At 44.0% G+C, this 19,699-nt stretch overlaps 1 protein-coding gene across 2 annotated transcripts; it reads right to left on the bottom strand.

Annotated features, from left to right (window-relative positions):
* Window positions 1-7: 7 nt before the first annotated feature.
* Window positions 8-18,613, bottom strand: DNAJC5G (DnaJ heat shock protein family (Hsp40) member C5 gamma). 2 transcript variants are annotated; one of them, XM_075847434.1, is made up of 6 exons: window positions 18,516-18,613; window positions 6,106-6,224; window positions 2,302-2,515; window positions 1,684-1,837; window positions 1,538-1,606; window positions 8-1,420 (listed from the first exon to the last, which is right to left on the bottom strand). In XM_075847434.1, the coding sequence occupies exons 2-5, from the start codon at window positions 6,216-6,218 to the stop codon at window positions 1,542-1,544; spliced, it is 546 nt and encodes a 181-aa protein (XP_075703549.1). In that variant the 5' UTR covers window positions 6,219-6,224; window positions 18,516-18,613; the 3' UTR covers window positions 8-1,420; window positions 1,538-1,541. The 2 variants fall into 2 exon arrangements, with proteins under 2 accessions (XP_075703549.1, XP_075703548.1); XM_075847433.1 differs by having other exon boundaries at window positions 18,474-18,612.
* Window positions 18,614-19,699: the final 1,086 nt, after the last annotated feature.

The raw sequence follows: 19,699 nt of genomic DNA on the forward strand, positions 1-19,699 counted from the left end.
CACAAGCTTCTGTGGGGGGAGCGCGGGCATTTTTATTACATCTCATACTAAGAGCCGTTCCACTCCAACGTGGAGCTCAAATGCATCGTCCGGACACAGCGGCGCCATTTTATGGTGCAAAATTGCCCCTGGCACCGATTCATTGGCAACTACATGTGCTGGTGACAAAATTAGACATTTGGCAAAATCTACGGGACTTTTTTTTTCTTAAATTTGATGATATGTTACGTATCCAAAAGGGAGATCAGCGGCAGGACGGTCGGACGATTGCTGCTGCAAGATTGCTGCTGCAATACAAAAGTGGCAACGAGGTGCGACGTATACACCGGACAGGATCACCAGGCTGGATGACGTCACGCTGACCGATGATGTCACAACAGGAAGTGTCTGGTAATCCAGGGGAGGGGCGACTACGCGGCTTACAATACTCCAGATACCACCCAGCGCAGGCGACATAAAAACCACGGATTATAAAAAACACTCGAGTCCTCAGGAAGACCCCGAGACCTGGTATAAAACGTCCAATACTTCAGATTCATTGTGCACTCGTGTGGTGGGATTGGGGGAGGGGGAGCTGCTAGCGAGGACTCGTGTGGTAGGATCAGTGGAGGGGGAGCTGCTAGCGGGGACTCGTGTGGTGGGATCGGGGGAGGGGGAGCTGCTAGCGGGGACTCGTGTGGTGGGATCGGGGGAGGGGGAGCTGCTAGCGGAGAGCCTGGTCTTTGACATGGGGACGATCAGCCGCATACAGAACATGATGGCGGACGACACCACCGCCCCCAACATCCCACGTGTCATTGGCATTAGGTACGAGTAGGACACAAGCAGCCAGACGTACGAGGGTCTTCTGAGATGGCTCAGTCTTCAGCCGGCACTGGGTACAGGGGGATGTGGGGCGCAGATTTGGAGTTGTGGCCCCTCATTTGGTACATTAGCGCCAGTCACTTAGGAGTTTGTGAGAGCCGTCAGCGTTCTTAACGTCTCGGCAGGACGGAGAAAATCGCCAGCAACTAAGGAAAACGTCTGCAAAATACAAAGCCGCAGGTCCACGGCTGAGTCCAGGCCCGTCACGAGCTGCTGGGTCAGGGCCGAGACGCCGCGCTCTTCATCCACGGAAGAGAGGACCACAGACAAGTCTTTGGTGGAGATGATGGGTGAGACCTCCTTACCATTTATTGTTGAGCAATCACCTCTTCATCTTTACTGTCTGGAGGATGTAGCAGAGCCGGTGAAGCATGATGGGACACTCCACCTACAAGTCAAAGATGTAGAAGAGCTGGTGATGCTACAGAAAGTGCTCGGGGTTATGTAGCACCACCCGACTTCTTCTCCGACACAGAACTAAATTGGGGTCTCCATAAGTGACAAGAAAGGGACCCTGTCCCGTACAGCTGCTATACAGAGGACGAGGGACGTGGACCTGCGAGGAAACACAAGAATGTGATCAGAGCTCCTGACCGGGACCTGACGGGGGCGATCAGAGTGTGAGGAGGGGGTGGTGGTACAATGTATGGAGAACGCTGAGCTCAGCACTTACTGCATTAGGAATTCTGCCGCTCGGGGTGGATTAGGGGTCCTGAAGACGGCTGCTTATTGATGACATCACCTACAACAGACAAGCACAATCATCAGGTCACCGATTGCCCACCACCTCACCAGAATCGGGGATGAAGAGCCGCTCACCGTCCTCCGCCCTGATCTGGGCCTCCAGGTCCTCTGGATTCTCACACTTAAAGGAATCGACCTCTTCCTCAGGAGGTTTACACCGACCGCAGCAAAACCCGCAGCAACAGCAGCAGCAACAACATGTGATGAGGCTGAAGCAGACGACCAAACCCTGGAAGATACAATCAGAACATCAACGTGGTCCACATGTACCCCCGAATAATCAGCAGGTCAAGGCCATAGCCCACTATTACATCCCCAATCTCTCCCTGATACAGCCCGGGACACGGCCGCAGCCCCGGCACCAGGACACGGCCCGGTATACATCCACCTGAACGGCGATACGGCCCGGTATACATCCACCTGAGCGGCGATACGGCCCGGTATACATCCACCTGAGCGGCGATACGGCCCGGTATACATCCACCTGAGCGGCGATACGGCCCGGTATACATCCACCTGAGAGGCGATACGGCCCGGTATACATCCACCTGAGCGGCGATACGGCCCGGTATACATCCACCTGAGCGGCGATACGGCCCGGTATACATCCACCTGAGAGGCGATACGGCCCGGTATACATCCACCTGAGCGGCGATACGGCCCGGTATACATCCACCTGAGCGGACTCCTCACCTTGAACCAGCACTTTGACATGAGGAAATAATACTTGACGCTCTCCTCCCCGAACTGCTCGGCCACATAGAGGCCCATGGAGCCATACTCGTCGTAAATCTTGCGCTTGTTGTCATCGCTCAGCGTCGTGTTGGCGTTATTGATCTCCTTGAACTTCTCAGCGGCCTCCGGATTGTCTGGATTCTTGTCTGGATGATACCGTAAAGCAAGCTTCCTGAGGAGGCGTAAAGAGAGGAGAGAGGTCATCACAAGAGAGTCCCCCCCATCATGTACAGACCGCGATGATCGGGGTGATCCCCAGACTGTGCTGGGGGGGGCCCCTCCTATGGGACTTTCAGCCGCCGCACCATTTACTGGATAGCGGCCTATTCACATGGGGCGCACACGGATGGCCGGGTAATCCCGTTCTTGGGGGTCCTGTACATGAGAAATATGGATTATGGGAAAACCGCTTTAAGGGCTTAGAAGTGTTTCTATTGTGTTTGTTTCCATCCACGGCCGTGTCGGATATCCAGCCAATGGGGCTGAACTACAGACTCTGCCACGGACAGATGTGCTGCTTATTAACCCTTCCACTGGCGGGCAGATTCCTGTTTGGTTTTTTTCCTCCCTGCACTTTAAGAACCAGAACTCTTATTTTCCCATAGACATATGAGAGAATTTTCTTTTGTAGGACGAGTTTTCGTTTTTAATTGCACCATTAATCCCTTAAAGAGGATCTGTCACTAGTTTAGTAATGTCCTATCTCCTAGATAATCCGACAGGCGCCGTCACACTGATAATGATAGTGAAAATTGTGTCCCAAAAAGATTATTATTTCAAAAGTTATGAGCTTTTTTCTAAATATATAAATGAGGCTATACTAGCCAAGTGGGCGTCAACACCAGCGATTCTCCAGAGGCGGAGCTACCTCACAGCCTCTGACCTATCAGCATGAAGCTGCTTTACACTATGTGAGATGCTGAGGCTGGAGGGAAGGGGGATCACTGCAAACAGACATGTCTCGGGCTGTGGACCACCTAAAACGGTCGTTCCAGTGGCTTACGAAAGAGGAGATCCTAATCTTTCATATGACACCAGGATCACAGTTCTAGCAGTGACACAACCAGAGATATCACCAGATCAATACACAGTCGGGAATGGAAGCTGTATACTATATGATCAGGCGGAATGGACGGGGGAGAAGCTGGAGGCGGATTGGACGGGGGAGAAGCTGGAGGCGGATTGGACGGGGGAGAAGCTGGAGGCGGATTGGACGGGGGAGAAGCTGGAGGCGGATTGGACGGGGGAGAAGCTGGAGGCGGATTGGACGGGGGAGAAGCTGGAGGCGGATTGGACGGGGGAGAAGCTGGAGGCGGATTGGACGGGGGAGAAGCTGGAGGCGGATTGGACGGGGGAGAAGCTGGAGGCGGATTGGACGGGGGAGAAGCTGGAGGCGGATTGGACGGGGGAGAAGCTGGAGGCGGATTGGACGGGGGAGAAGCTGGAGGCGGATTGGACGGGGGAGAAGCTGGAGGCGGATTGGACGGGGGAGAAGCTGGAGGCGGATTGGACGGGGGAGAAGCTGGAGGCGGATTGGACGGGGGAGAAGCTGGAGGCGGATTGGACGGGGGAGAAGCTGGAGGCGGATTGGACGGGGGAGAAGCTGGAGGCGGATTGGACGGGGGAGAAGCTGGAGGCGGATTGGACGGGGGAGAAGCTGGAGGCGGATTGGACGGGGGAGAAGCTGGAGGCGGATTGGACGGGGGAGAAGCTGGAGGCGGATTGGACGGGGGAGAAGCTGGAGGCGGATTGGACGGGGGAGAAGCTGGAGGCGGATTGGACGGGGGAGAAGCTGGAGGCGGATTGGACGGGGGAGTAGCTGGAGGCGGATTGGACGGGGGAGTAGCTGGAGGCGGATTGGACGGGGGAGAAGCTGGAGGCGGATTGGACGGGGGAGAAGCTGGAGGCGGATTGGACGGGGGAGAAGCTGGAGGCGGATTGGACGGGGGAGAAGCTGGAGGCGGATTGGACGGGGGAGAAGCTGGAGGCGGATTGGACGGGGGAGAAGCTGGAGGCGGATTGGACGGGGGGAGAAGCTGAATGCTTATTGGACAGCGTCATACAGAAAACATGACTCCGCCCACAGTGAAAAGAAAATGTCACCTCCCATGTGGCTTTTAGAGCCACATTATTATATTTAGGAAAATGCTCAGAACTTTGCAAATGATTTTGGAAACGAATCGCCCCGTAGTTATCAGCATGACCGCGCCCGTTAGATTAGTCCAGAGAGAGGGAATTAATGAACTGGCGACAGATCTCCCCGCCCCCCCCCCCTTTTTTTTGAAACCCCACTAATTTTGGCCTTGGGGGACAGAACATCTTTTTTATTTTTCCTCTTTGCATCCCACAGTTTTTATTCGATTCTGCCGTGCGAGACTTTGTGTTTTGAGGGTCGTACAGTAATTTACGTAGGCGCCGTTTTTCGGTAGATTTACATTGTCGTTTCATTTAGATAAATGTTTATTTTCGCAAAACTGCAGAAAAAATGCAGTTCCGCTGCATTTTTTTTTATAGCATTAATTGATCATCATAAATAACGCTACAACTTTGATGCGCCGGTTGTTACGGTCGTGACGATGTGTATATTATTTTAGGTTTTGGGACTTACATCTAATAAAAATTATTTAAAAAAATTATTTTTTTAAATGAAAAGATTTTTATTATTTAATAGGACTATTAATTTGATTTGTTTTTTTAATCCCATAGGGGGATTTTTAATTCAGATTTTTATTGGTACCTTTAATGAGTACAGGACCACTACACACGTATGACCAGATCAGCGGCTTCCACTACAGGACCGCTGCACACGTATGACCAGATCAGCGGCTTCCACTACAGGACCGGCGCACACGTATGACCAGATCAGCGGCTTCCACTACAGGACCGGCGCACACGTATGACCAGATCAGCGGCTTCCACTACAGGACCGGCGCACACGTATGACCAGATCAGCGGCTTCCACTACAGGACCGGCGCACACGTATGACCAGATCAGCAGCTTCCACCACAGGACCGGCGCACACGTATGACCAGATCAGCGGCTTCCACCACAGGACCGGCGCACACGTATGACCAGATCAGCGGCTTCCACTACAGGACCGGCGCACACGTATGGCCAGATCAGCGGCTTCCACCACATGACCGGTGCACACGTATGACCAGATCAGCGGCTTCCACTACAGGACCGGCGCACACGTATGGCCAGATCAGCGGCTTCCACCACATGACCGGTGCACACGTATGACCAGATCAGCGGCTTCCACTACAGGACCGGCGCACACGTATGGCCAGATCAGCGGCTTCCACTACAGGACCGGCGCACACGTATGACCAGTTCAGCGGCTTCCACTACAGGACCGGCGCACACGTATGGCCAGATCAGCGGCTGCTACCACAAGATCGGCGCACAGGTATGACCAGATCAGCGGCTTCCACCACAGGACCGGCGCACACGTATGACCAGATCAGCGGCTTCCACCACAGGACCGGCGCACACGTATGACCAGATCAGCGGCTTCCACCACAGGACCGGCGCACACGTATGACCAGATCAGCGGCTTCCACCACAGGACCGGCGCACAGGTATGACCAGAACATCGGCTTCCACCACAGGACCGGCGCACAGGTATGACCTGACCAGACCAGCTGTATGGAGTGTACCCCCCGCCCCCGCAGCAATGTGAGGACAGAAACACTGCAAAATGCTATAAAATGTGACAGAGACATCCAAGCAACAATGAGCCCCAGGAGCCGCAGCCTCACCGATACGCCTTCTTTATGTCGTCTTGCGACGCCCCCTTGTCCAAACCCAGGACTTGGTACAGGGACAATCCGGTCCGGGACATCTTCCTCTGAGGTCTGCTGGGATCGGCCATTGTGTCCTGAAACCAGAAATAAAGTTATATCGAAACGAAAACTTCTGTTACCCATACAAAGCATGTACACCCCATGTACAACAACCATGTAACGTGTGGTAAGCGTGTATGGTCAGTGTGGAGGGGAATTCTGTTACATGCAATAAGCGTGTACTGTCAGTGTGGAGGGGAATTCTGTTACATGCAATAAGCGTGTATGGTCAGTGTGGAGGGGAATTCTGTTACATGTAATAAGCGTGTACTGTCAGTGTGGAGGGAGAATTCAATGAAGAACAGCTCAAATTACGTGGCAAAGAAGTGCCCTGCACTTCTTTGCCGAGGCAGTCCATTTAAGTAAATGACAGGTTGTCTGCACAGGACGTCGGCAAACCCATTCAAATGAATGGGCAGATGTTTGCCGACGTATTGTAGCCCTATTTTCAGGCGTAAAACGAGGCATAATACACCTCGTTTACGCCTGAAAATAGGTCGTGTGAACCCAGCCTAATAAGCGTGTACAGTCAGTGTAGAGGGAGAATTCTGTTACATGTAATAAGCGTGTACGGTCATTGTAGAGGGAGAATTCTGTTACATGTAATAAGCGTGTACTGTCAGTGTGGAGGGGAATTCTGTTACATGTAATAAGCGTGTACTGTCAGTGTGGAGTGGAATTCTGTTACATGTAATAAGCGTGTACGGTCATTGTAGAGGGAGAATTATGTTACATGTAATAAGCGTGTACTGCCAGTGTGGAGGGGAATTCTGTTACATGTAATAAGCGTGTACTGTCAGTGTGGAGGGGAATTCTATTACATGTAACAAGCGTGTACGGTCAGTGTGGAGGGGAATTCTGTTACATGTAATAAGCGTGTACGGTCAGTGTAGAGGGAGAATTCTGTTACATGTAATAAGCGTGTACGGTCAGTGTAGAGGGAGAATTCTGTTACATGTAATAAGCGTGTACTGCCAGTGTGGAGGGGAATTCTGTTACATGTAATAAGCGTGTACTGCCAGTGTGGAGGGGAATTCTGTTACATGTAATAAGCGTGTACTGTCAGTGTGGAGGGGAATTCTGTTACATGTAATAAGCGTGTACGGTCAGTGTAGAGGGAGAATTCTGTTACATGTAATAAGCGTGTACTGTCAGTGTGGAGGGAGAATTCTGTTACATGTAATAAGCGTGTACTGTCAGTGTGGAGTGGAATTCTGTTACATGTAACAAGTGTGTACTGCCAGTGTGGAGGGGAATTCTGTTACATGTAATAAGCGTGTATGGTCAGTGTAGAGGGAGAATTCTGTTACATGTAATAAGCGTGTACTGTCAGTGTGGAGTGGAATTCCGTTACATGTAATAAGCGTGTACTGTCAGCGTGGAGGGGAATTCTCTTACATGTAATAAGCGTGTACTGTCAGCGTGGAGGGGAATTCTCTTACATGTAACAAGCGTGTATGGTCCGGGTGGAGTGGAATTCTGTTACATGTAATAAGCGTGTACTGTCCGTGTGGAGGGGAATTCTGTTACATGTAATAAGCGTGTACGGTCAGTGTGGAGGGGAATTCTGTTACATGTAATAAGCATGTACTGTCAGTGTGGAGGGGAATTCTGTTACATGTAATAAGCGTGTACTGTCAGTGTGGAGGGGAATTCTGTTGCATGTAATAAGCGTGTACTGTCAGTGTGGAGGGGAATTCCGTTACATGTAATAAGCGTGTACTGTCAGTGTGGAGGGGAATTCTGTTACATGTAATAAGCGTGTACTGTCAGTGTGGAGGGGAATTCTGTTGCATGTAATAAGCGTGTACTGTCAGTGTGGAGTGGAATTCCGTTACATGTAATAAGCGTGTACTGTCAGCGTGGAGGGGAATTCTCTTACATGTAATAAGCGTGTACTGTCAGCGTGGAGGGGAATTCTCTTACATGTAATAAGCGTGTACTGTCAGCGTGGAGGGGAATTCTCTTACATGTAACAAGCGTGTATGGTCCGGGTGGAGTGGAATTCTGTTACATGTAATAAGCGTGTACTGTCCGTGTGGAGGGGAATTCTGTTACATGTAATAAGCGTGTACGGTCAGTGTAGAGGGAGAATTCTGTTACATGTAATAAGCATGTACTGTCAGTGTGGAGGGGAATTCTGTTACATGTAATAAGCGTGTACTGTCAGTGTGGAGGGGAATTCTGTTGCATGTAATAAGCGTGTACTGTCAGTGTGGAGGGGAATTCTGTTGCATGTAATAAGCGTGTACTGTCATTGTAGAGGGAGAATTATGTTACATGTAATAAGCGTGTACGGTCAGTGTAGAGGGAGAATTCTGTTACATGTAATAAGCGTGTACTGTCAGTGTGGAGGGGAATTCTGTTGCATGTAATAAGCGTGTACTGTCAGTGTGGAGGGGAATTCTGTTGCATGTAACAAGCGTGTACTGTCAGTGTGGAGGGGAATTCTGTTACATGTAATAAGCGTGTACTGACCCCCCTACGTAACTGTCCTTAGAGTGTTGTTCTGTGATCTTCATCTGATCAGAAGCAGCACAAATCTATGTCCTATCCTAAAAGTTTGTTGCAGTGTGTCAGTGCAGGCCAAATGTTTTAGCCTGTAGCCCAGACTGCAGCAGATGGACTGGACACAGTTGTTACAAACCCTCAGCTGTGTGAGCAGGACTAGATCAGGACCAATTTTCAGCCTCCGAACGTAAAAAAAATATAATACAAAATAACGTTCCTGAGGGCAGTGATCCTAACAATGGTGTAAAGATCTGCAGACGTTTCCGGGTGATTGCGGTGAACCCGTCCCGTAGACCAGCAGGATATAGAGCAGGGGGTGCGGAGCAGTGTGGGGTTTTGTGGAGTGTGAACTGTGACTGACAGCTTTACCTGTGGGCGTGCATATAAGAGCTGTCAGTCACTGATAGGTCCCGCCCCCCAGACTCATAAGCTCAGACTCTATAAGCAATGACGGACCTCATGGTCACGAGTCTGTTCTGACTAAACCCGTCCTAAAGAAAGAAAATGTACACAAGACACCCAAAAGTCTAAGCGGGGTGTGAATACTTCCCCCGAGCACTGCGGGTCACTAATCCTGAGAGCCGCAAATCAGCCGCGATGATGATGAAGATAATAATAATAATAATAATCCGCCCGCACAGCAGAAAAGTGACCTCTGAACCTGTAGTAATCGGCTTATCTATGTAACGTACACGGGACGGGCAGGGAGAGGCACAGGCTGGTACATGTCACCCATCCAGCGCTATATACAGGACAGCCACTATATACAGGACAGCCACTATATACAGGTAGGGGGTGTACATATATTATATACAGGTCACTATATACAGGTATGGGGTATACATATATTATATACAGGACAGTCACTATATACAGGTAGGGGGTGTACATATATTATATACAGGACAGCCACTATATACAGGTAGGAGGTGTACATATATTATATACAGGTAGGGGAGTACATATATAATATACAGGACAGTCACTATATACAGGTAGGGAGTGTACATATATTATACACAGAATAGTCACTATATACAGGTAGGGGGGTGTACATATATTATATACAGGTAGGGGGGTGTACATATATTATATACAGGTAGGGGGGTGTACATATATTATATACAGGTAGGGAGTGTACATATATGATATACAGGTAGGGGGGTGTACATATATTATATACAGGACAGTCACTATACACAGGTAGGGGGTGTACATATATTATATACAGAACGGTCACTATATACAGGTAGGGGGTTGTACATATATAATATACAGGACAGCCACTATATACAGGTAGGGGGTGTACATATATTATATACAGGACAGTCACTATATACAGGCAGGGGGTGTACATATATTATATACAGGACAGTCACTATATACAGGTAGGGTGTGTACATATATTATATACAGGACAGTCACTATATACAGGTAGGGTGTGTACATATATTATATACAGGACAGTCACTATATACAGGTAGGGTGTGTACATATATTATATACAGGACAGTCACTATATACAGGTAGGGTGTGTACATATATTATATACAGGACAGTCACTATATACAGGTAGGGTGTGTACATATATTATATACAGGACAGTCACTATATACAGGTAGGGTGTGTACATATATTATATACAGGACAGTCACTATATACAGGTAGGGTGTGTACATATATAATATACAGGACAGTCACTATATACAGGTAGGGGGTGTACATATATTATACACAGGATAGTCACTATATACAGGTAGGGGGTGTACATATATTATATACAGGACAGTCACTATATACAGGTAGGGAGTGTACATATATTATATACAGGTAGGGGAGTACATATATTATACACAGGATAGTCACTATATACAGGTAGGGGGTGTACATATATTATATACAGGACAGTCACTATATACAGGTAGGGTGTGTACATATATTATATACAGGACAGTCACTATATACAGGTAGGGTGTGTACATATATAATATACAGGACAGTCACTATATACAGGTAGGGGGTGTACATATATTATATACAGGTCAATATATACAGGTAGGGGTATACATATATTATATATAGGTCACTATATACAGGTAGGGGGTGTACATATATTATATACAGGACTGTCACTATATACAGGTAGGGGAGTACATATATAATATACAGGACAGTCACTAAATACAGGTAGGGAGTGTACATATATTATTTTCAGGTAGCGGGTATACATATATTATATACAGGACAGTCACTATATACAGGTAGGGTGTATACATATATTATATACAGGACAGTCACTATATACAGGTAGGGGGTGTACATATATTATATACAGGTAGGGGGTGTACATATATTATATACAGGACAGCCACTATATACAGGTAGGGGGTGTACATATATTATATACAGGTCACTATATACAGGTAGGGGGTGTACATATATTATATACAGGACAGTCACTATATACAGGTAGGGGGTGTACATATATTATATACAGGACAGTCACTATATACAGGTAGAGTGTGTACATATATTATATACAGGACAGTCACTATATACAGGTAGGGGTGTACATATATTATATACAGGACAGCCACTATATACAGGTAGGGGGTGTACATATATTATATACAGGACAGTCACTATATACAGGTAGGGGGTGTACATATATAATATACAGGTCACTATATAAAGGTAGGGGGTGTACATGTATTATATACAGGACAGTCACTATATACAGGTAGGGGTGTACATATATTATATACAGGACAGTCACTATATACAGGTAGGGTGTGTACATATATTATATACAGGACAGTCACTATATACAGGTAGGGGGTGTACATATATTATATACAGGACATTCACTATATACAGGTAGGGGTGTACATATATTATATACAGGACAGTCACTATATACAGGTAGGGGGTATACATATATTATATACAGGACAGTCACTATACACAGGTAGGGGGTGTACATATATTATATACAGGTAGGGGGGTGTACATATATTATATACAGGACAGCCACTATATACAGGTAGGGGGTGTACATATATTATATACAGGACAGTCACTATATACAGGTAGGGGGTGAACATATATTATATACAGGTAGGGGGTGTACATATATTATACACAGGATAGTCACTATATACAGGTAGGGGGGTGTACATATATTATATACAGGTAGGGGGTGTACATATATTATATACAGGACAGTCACTATATACAGGTAGGGGGTGTACATATATTATATACAGGTAGGGGGTGTACATATATTATATACAGGACAGCCACTATATACAGGTAGGGGGTGTACATATATTATATAGAGGTAGGGGGTGTACAAATATTATATACAGGACAGTCACTATATACAGGTAGGGGAGTGTGCTTATATTATATACAGGATAGTCACTATATACAGGTAGGGGGTGTATAAATATTATATACAGGACAGTCACTATATACAGGTAGGGTGTGTACATATATTATATACAGGACAGTCACTATATACAGGTAAGGGGTGTACATATATTATATACAGGTAGGGGGTGTACATATATTATATTCAGGACAGTCACTATATACAGGTAGGGAGTGTACATATATTATATACAGGACAGTCACTATATACAGGTGGGGAGTACATATATAATATACAGGACAGCCACTATATACAGGTAGGGGGTGTACATATATTATATACAGGACAGTCACTATATACAGGTAGGGTGTGTACATATATTATATACAGGACGGTCACTATATACAGGTAGGGGGTATACATATATTATATACAGGACAGTCACTATATACAGGTAGGGGAGTACATATATAACATACAGGACAGCCACTATATACAGGTAGGGGGTGTACATATATTATATACAGGTCACTATATACAGGTAGTGGGTGTACATATATTATATACAGGACAGTCACTATATACAGGTAGGGGTGTACATATATTATATACAGGACAGTCACTATATACAGGTAGGATGTGTACATATATTATATACAGAACAGACACTATATACAGGTAGGGGGTGTACATATATTATATACAGGTCACTATATACAGGTAGGGGGTATACATATATTATATACAGGACAGTCACTATATACAGGTAGGGGAGTGTGCTTATATTATATACAGGATATTCACTATATACAGGTAGGGGGTGTATAAATATTATATACAGGACAGTCACTATATACAGGTAGGGTGTGTACATATATTATATACAGGACAGTCACTATATACAGGTAGGGGGTGTACATATATTATATACAGGTAGGGGGTGTACATATATTATATACAGGACAGTCACTATATACAGGTAGGGTGTGTACATATATTATATACAGAACAGACACTATATACAGGTAGGGGGTGTACATATATTATATACAGGTCACTATATACAGGTAGGGGGTATACATATATTATATACAGGACAGTCACTATATACAGGTAGGGGTGTACATATATTATATACAGGTAGGGGGTGTACATATATTATATTCAGGACAGTCACTATATACAGGTAGGGGAGTGTGCTTATATTATATACAGGATATTCACTATATACAGGTAGGGGGTGTATAAATATTATATACAGGACAGTCACTATATACAGGTAGGGTGTGTACATATATTATATACAGGACAGTCACTATATACAGGTAGGGGAGTACATATATAATATACAGGACAGTCACTATAAACAGGTAGGGAGTGTACATATATTATATACAGGTAGGGGGTGTGCATATATTATATACAGGTAGAGGGTGTACATATATTATACACAGGATAGTCACTATATACAGGTAGGGGGGTGTACATATATTATATACAGGTAGAGGGTATACATATATTATATACAGGACAGTCACTATATACAGGTAGGGGGTTGTACATATATAATATACAGGACAGCCACTATATACAGGTAGGGGGTGTACATATATTATATACAGGACAGTCACTATATACAGGCAGGGGGTGTACATATATTATATACAGGACAGTCACTATATACAGGTAGGGTGTGTACATATATTATATACAGGACAGTCACTATATACAGGTAGGGTGTGTACATATATTATATACAGGACAGTCACTATATACAGGTAGGGTGTGTACATATATTATATACAGGACAGTCACTATATACAGGTAGGGTGTGTACATATATTATATACAGGACAGTCACTATATACAGGTAGGGTGTGTACATATATTATATACAGGACAGTCACTATATACAGGTAGGGTGTGTACATATATTATATACAGGACAGTCACTATATACAGGTAGGGTGTGTACATATATAATATACAGGACAGTCACTATATACAGGTAGGGGGTGTACATATATTATACACAGGATAGTCACTATATACAGGTAGGGGGTGTACATATATTATATACAGGACAGTCACTATATACAGGTAGGGAGTGTACATATATTATATACAGGTAGGGGAGTACATATATTATACACAGGATAGTCACTATATACAGGTAGGGGGTGTACATATATTATATACAGGACAGTCACTATATACAGGTAGGGTGTGTACATATATTATATACAGGACAGTCACTATATACAGGTAGGGTGTGTACATATATAATATACAGGACAGTCACTATATACAGGTAGGGGGTGTACATATATTATATACAGGTCAATATATACAGGTAGGGGTATACATATATTATATATAGGTCACTATATACAGGTAGGGGGTGTACATATATTATATACAGGACTGTCACTATATACAGGTAGGGGAGTACATATATAATATACAGGACAGTCACTAAATACAGGTAGGGAGTGTACATATATTATTTTCAGGTAGCGGGTATACATATATTATATACAGGACAGTCACTATATACAGGTAGGGTGTATACATATATTATATACAGGACAGTCACTATATACAGGTAGGGGGTGTACATATATTATATACAGGTAGGGGGTGTACATATATTATATACAGGACAGCCACTATATACAGGTAGGGGGTGTACATATATTATATACAGGTCACTATATACAGGTAGGGGGTGTACATATATTATATACAGGACAGTCACTATATACAGGTAGGGGGTGTACATATATTATATACAGAACAGTCACTATATACAGGTAGAGTGTGTACATATATTATATACAGGTCACTATATACAGGTAGGGGTGTACATATATTATATACAGGACAGCCACTATATACAGGTAGGGGGTGTACATATATTATATACAGGACAGTCACTATATACAGGTAGGGGGTGTACATATATAATATACAGGTCACTATATAAAGGTAGGGGTGTACATATATTATATACAGGACAGTCACTATATACAGGTAGGGGTGTACATATATTATATACAGGACAGTCACTATATACAGGTAGGGTGTGTACATATATTATATACAGGACAGTCACTATATACAGGTAGGGGGTGTACATATATTATATACAGGACATTCACTATATACAGGTAGGGGTGTACATATATTATATACAGGACAGTCACTATATACAGGTAGGGGGTATACATATATTATATACAGGACAGTCACTATACACAGGTAGGGGGTGTACATATATTATATACAGGTAGGGGGGTGTACATATATTATATACAGGACAGCCACTATATACAGGTAGGGGGTGTACATATATTATATACAGGACAGTCACTATATACAGGTAGGGGGTGAACATATATTATATACAGGTAGGGGGTGTACATATATTATACACAGGATAGTCACTATATACAGGTAGGGGGGTGTACATATATTATATACAGGTAGGGGGTGTACATATATTATATACAGGACAGTCACTATATACAGGTAGGGGGTGTACATATATTATATACAGGTAGGGGGTGTACATATATTATATACAGGACAGCCACTATATACAGGTAGGGGGTGTACATATATTATATAGAGGTAGGGGGTGTACAAATATTATATACAGGACAGTCACTATATACAGGTAGGGGAGTGTGCTTATATTATATACAGGATAGTCACTATATACAGGTAGGGGGTGTATAAATATTATATACAGGACAGTCACTATATACAGGTAGGGTGTGTACATATATTATATACAGGACAGTCACTATATACAGGTAAGGGGTGTACATATATTATATACAGGTAGGGGGTGTACATATATTATATACAGGACAGCCACTATATACAGGTAGGGGGTGTACATATATTATATAGAGGTAGGGGGTGTACAAATATTATATACAGGACAGTCACTATATACAGGTAGGGGAGTGTGCTTATATTATATACAGGATAGTCACTATATACAGGTAGGGGGTGTATAAATATTATATACAGGACAGTCACTATATACAGGTAGGGTGTGTACATATATTATATACAGGACAGTCACTATATACAGGTAAGGGGTGTACATATATTATATACAGGTAGGGGGTGTACATATATTATATACAGGACAGTCACTATATACAGGTGGGGAGTACATATATAATATACAGGACAGCCACTATATACAGGTAGGGGGTGTACATATATTATATACAGGACAGTCACTATATACAGGTAGGGTGTGTACATATATTATATACAGGACGGTCACTATATACAGGTAGGGGGTATACATATATTATATACAGGACAGTCACTATATACAGGTAGGGGAGTACATATATAACATACAGGACAGCCACTATATACAGGTAGGGGGTGTACATATATTATATACAGGTCACTATATACAGGTAGTGGGTGTACATATATTATATACAGGACAGTCACTATATACAGGTAGGGGTGTACATATATTATATACAGGACAGTCACTATATACAGGTAGGATGTGTACATATATTATATACAGAACAGACACTATATACAGGTAGGGGGTGTACATATATTATATACAGGTCACTATATACAGGTAGGGGGTATACATATATTATATACAGGACAGTCACTATATACAGGTAGGGGAGTGTGCTTATATTATATACAGGATATTCACTATATACAGGTAGGGGGTGTATAAATATTATATACAGGACAGTCACTATATACAGGTAGGGTGTGTACATATATTATATACAGGACAGTCACTATATACAGGTAGGGGGTGTACATATATTATATACAGGTAGGGGGTGTACATATATTATATACAGGACAGCCACTATATACAGGTAGGGGGTGTACATATATTATATACAGGTAGGGTGTGTACATATATTATATACAGAACAGACACTATATACAGGTAGGGGGTGTACATATATTATATACAGGTCACTATATACAGGTAGGGGGTATACATATATTATATACAGGACAGTCACTATATACAGGTAGGGGTGTACATATATTATATACAGGTAGGGGGTGTACATATATTATATTCAGGACAGTCACTATATACAGGTAGGGGAGTGTGCTTATATTATATACAGGATATTCACTATATACAGGTAGGGGGTGTATAAATATTATATACAGGACAGTCACTATATACAGGTAGGGTGTGTACATATATTATATACAGGACAGTCACTATATACAGGTAGGGTGTGTACATATATTATATACAGGACAGTCACTATAAACAGGTAGGGAGTGTACATATATTATATACAGGTAGGGGGTGTGCATATATTATATACAGGTAGAGGGTGTACATATATTATACACAGGATAGTCACTATATACAGGTAGGGGGTGTACATATATTATATACAGGTAGAGGGTATACATATATTATATACAGGACAGTCACTATATACAGGTAAGGGGTGTACATATATTATATACAGGTAGGGGGTGTACATATATTATATACAGGACAGTCACTATATACAGGTGGGGAGTACATATATAATATACAGGACAGCCACTATATACAGGTAGGGGGTGTACATATATTATATACAGGACAGTCACTATATACAGGTAGGGTGTGTACATATATTATATACAGGACGGTCACTATATACAGGTAGGGGGTGTACATATATTATATACAGGTAGGGGGTGTACATATATTATATACAGGACAGTCACTATATACAGGTAGGGTGTGTACATATATAATATACAGGACAGTCACTATACACAGGTAGGGAGTGAACATATATTATATACAGGTAGGGGGTGTACATATATTATATTCAGGACAGTCACTATATACAGGTAGGGGGTGTAAATATATTATATACAGGACAGTCACTATATACAGGTAGGGGGTGTACATATATGATATACAGGTAGGGGGGTGTACATATATGATATACAGGACAGTCACTATATACAGGTAGGGGGTGAACATATATTATATACAGGTAGGGGGTGTACATATATTATATACAGGACAGTCGCTATATACAGGTAGGGTGTGTACATATATTATATACAGGTCACTATATACAGGTAGGGGTGTACATATATTATATACAGGACAGTCACTATACACAGGTAGGGGGTGTACATATATTATATACAGGTCACTATATACAGGTAGGGTGTGTACATATATTATATACAGGTAGGGGGTGTACATATATTATATACAGGTAGGGGGGTGTACATATATTATATACAGGTAGGGGGGTGTACATATATTATATACAGGTAGGGGGGTGTACATATATTATATACAGGTAGGGGGGTGTACATATATTATATACAGGTAGGGGGGTGTACATACTTTACATACGGGTCTCTATAGGGGCTTCAGCAATGACCTCACCCTCTGGTCTCGGATCGTGTCTCCAGTTCCCGGAAGTGAAAATTAGATAGGCACCGCCCACTTTCGCAGACAGCACGCCCAGGCCACGCCTACCGGAAGATTATCGTAATATATCACGAGGGGAAGTCCGTCACTTACGGCATACTGTACAGCGGCCATATTAACTAAGGGCAAGCCCACTCTGCGTGTAGTATGACATACCGAGTCCCAACCGTCCCGTATTCCGGGCGGTGTCCCGCTGTCCCAGGCGGCCGGGGGAATGTCCCGCTGTCAAACTAATTCTGAAGCACGGAACCATCCTCTCCCTGCTTCACAATTACTTCATAGCAGAGGGAGCTATTGTAAGAGCTGTGCCCGGGGAAGCCATTGACGGTTCTGTCCATTTATGAGCGGAATCCCTGGCCAGAGTCGGCAACGGGGATTCCGCTCATATGACTGTAGTATAACTTACCAAAAATCTACACCCCAACATCTCCTGTATGACGTCATACCCCAACATCTCCTGTATGACCTCATACCCCAACATCTCCTGTATGACGTCATACCCCAACATCTCCTGTATGACCACATACCCCAACATCTCCTGTATGACCACATACCCCAACATCTCCTGTATGACCTCATACCCCAACATCTCCTGTATGACGTCATACCCCAACATCTCCTATATGATCACATACCCCAACATCTCCTGTATGATCACATACCCCAACATCTCCTGTATGACCACATACCCCAACATCTCCTGTATGACCTCATACCCCAACATCTCCTGTATGACGTCATACCCCAACATCTCCTGTATGACCACATACCCCAACATCTCCTGTATGACGTCATACCCCAACATCTCCTGTATGACCGCATACCACAACATCTCCTGTATGACCTCATACCCCAACATCTCCTGTATGACCACATACCCCAACATCTCCTGTATGACCACATACCCCAACATCTCCTGTATGACCTCATACCCCAACATCTCCTGTATGACGTCATACCCCAACATCTCCTGTATGATCACATACCCCAACATCTCCTGTATGATCACATACCCCAACATCTCCTGTATGACCACATACCCCAACATCTCCTGTATGACCACATACCCCAACATCTCCTGTATGACCTCATACCCCAACATCTCCTGTATGACGTCATACCCCAACATCTCCTGTATG

This window comes from Rhinoderma darwinii, assembly GCF_050947455.1.
Source record: "Rhinoderma darwinii isolate aRhiDar2 chromosome 4 unlocalized genomic scaffold, aRhiDar2.hap1 SUPER_4_unloc_1, whole genome shotgun sequence".
NCBI lineage: Eukaryota > Metazoa > Chordata > Amphibia > Anura > Rhinodermatidae > Rhinoderma > Rhinoderma darwinii.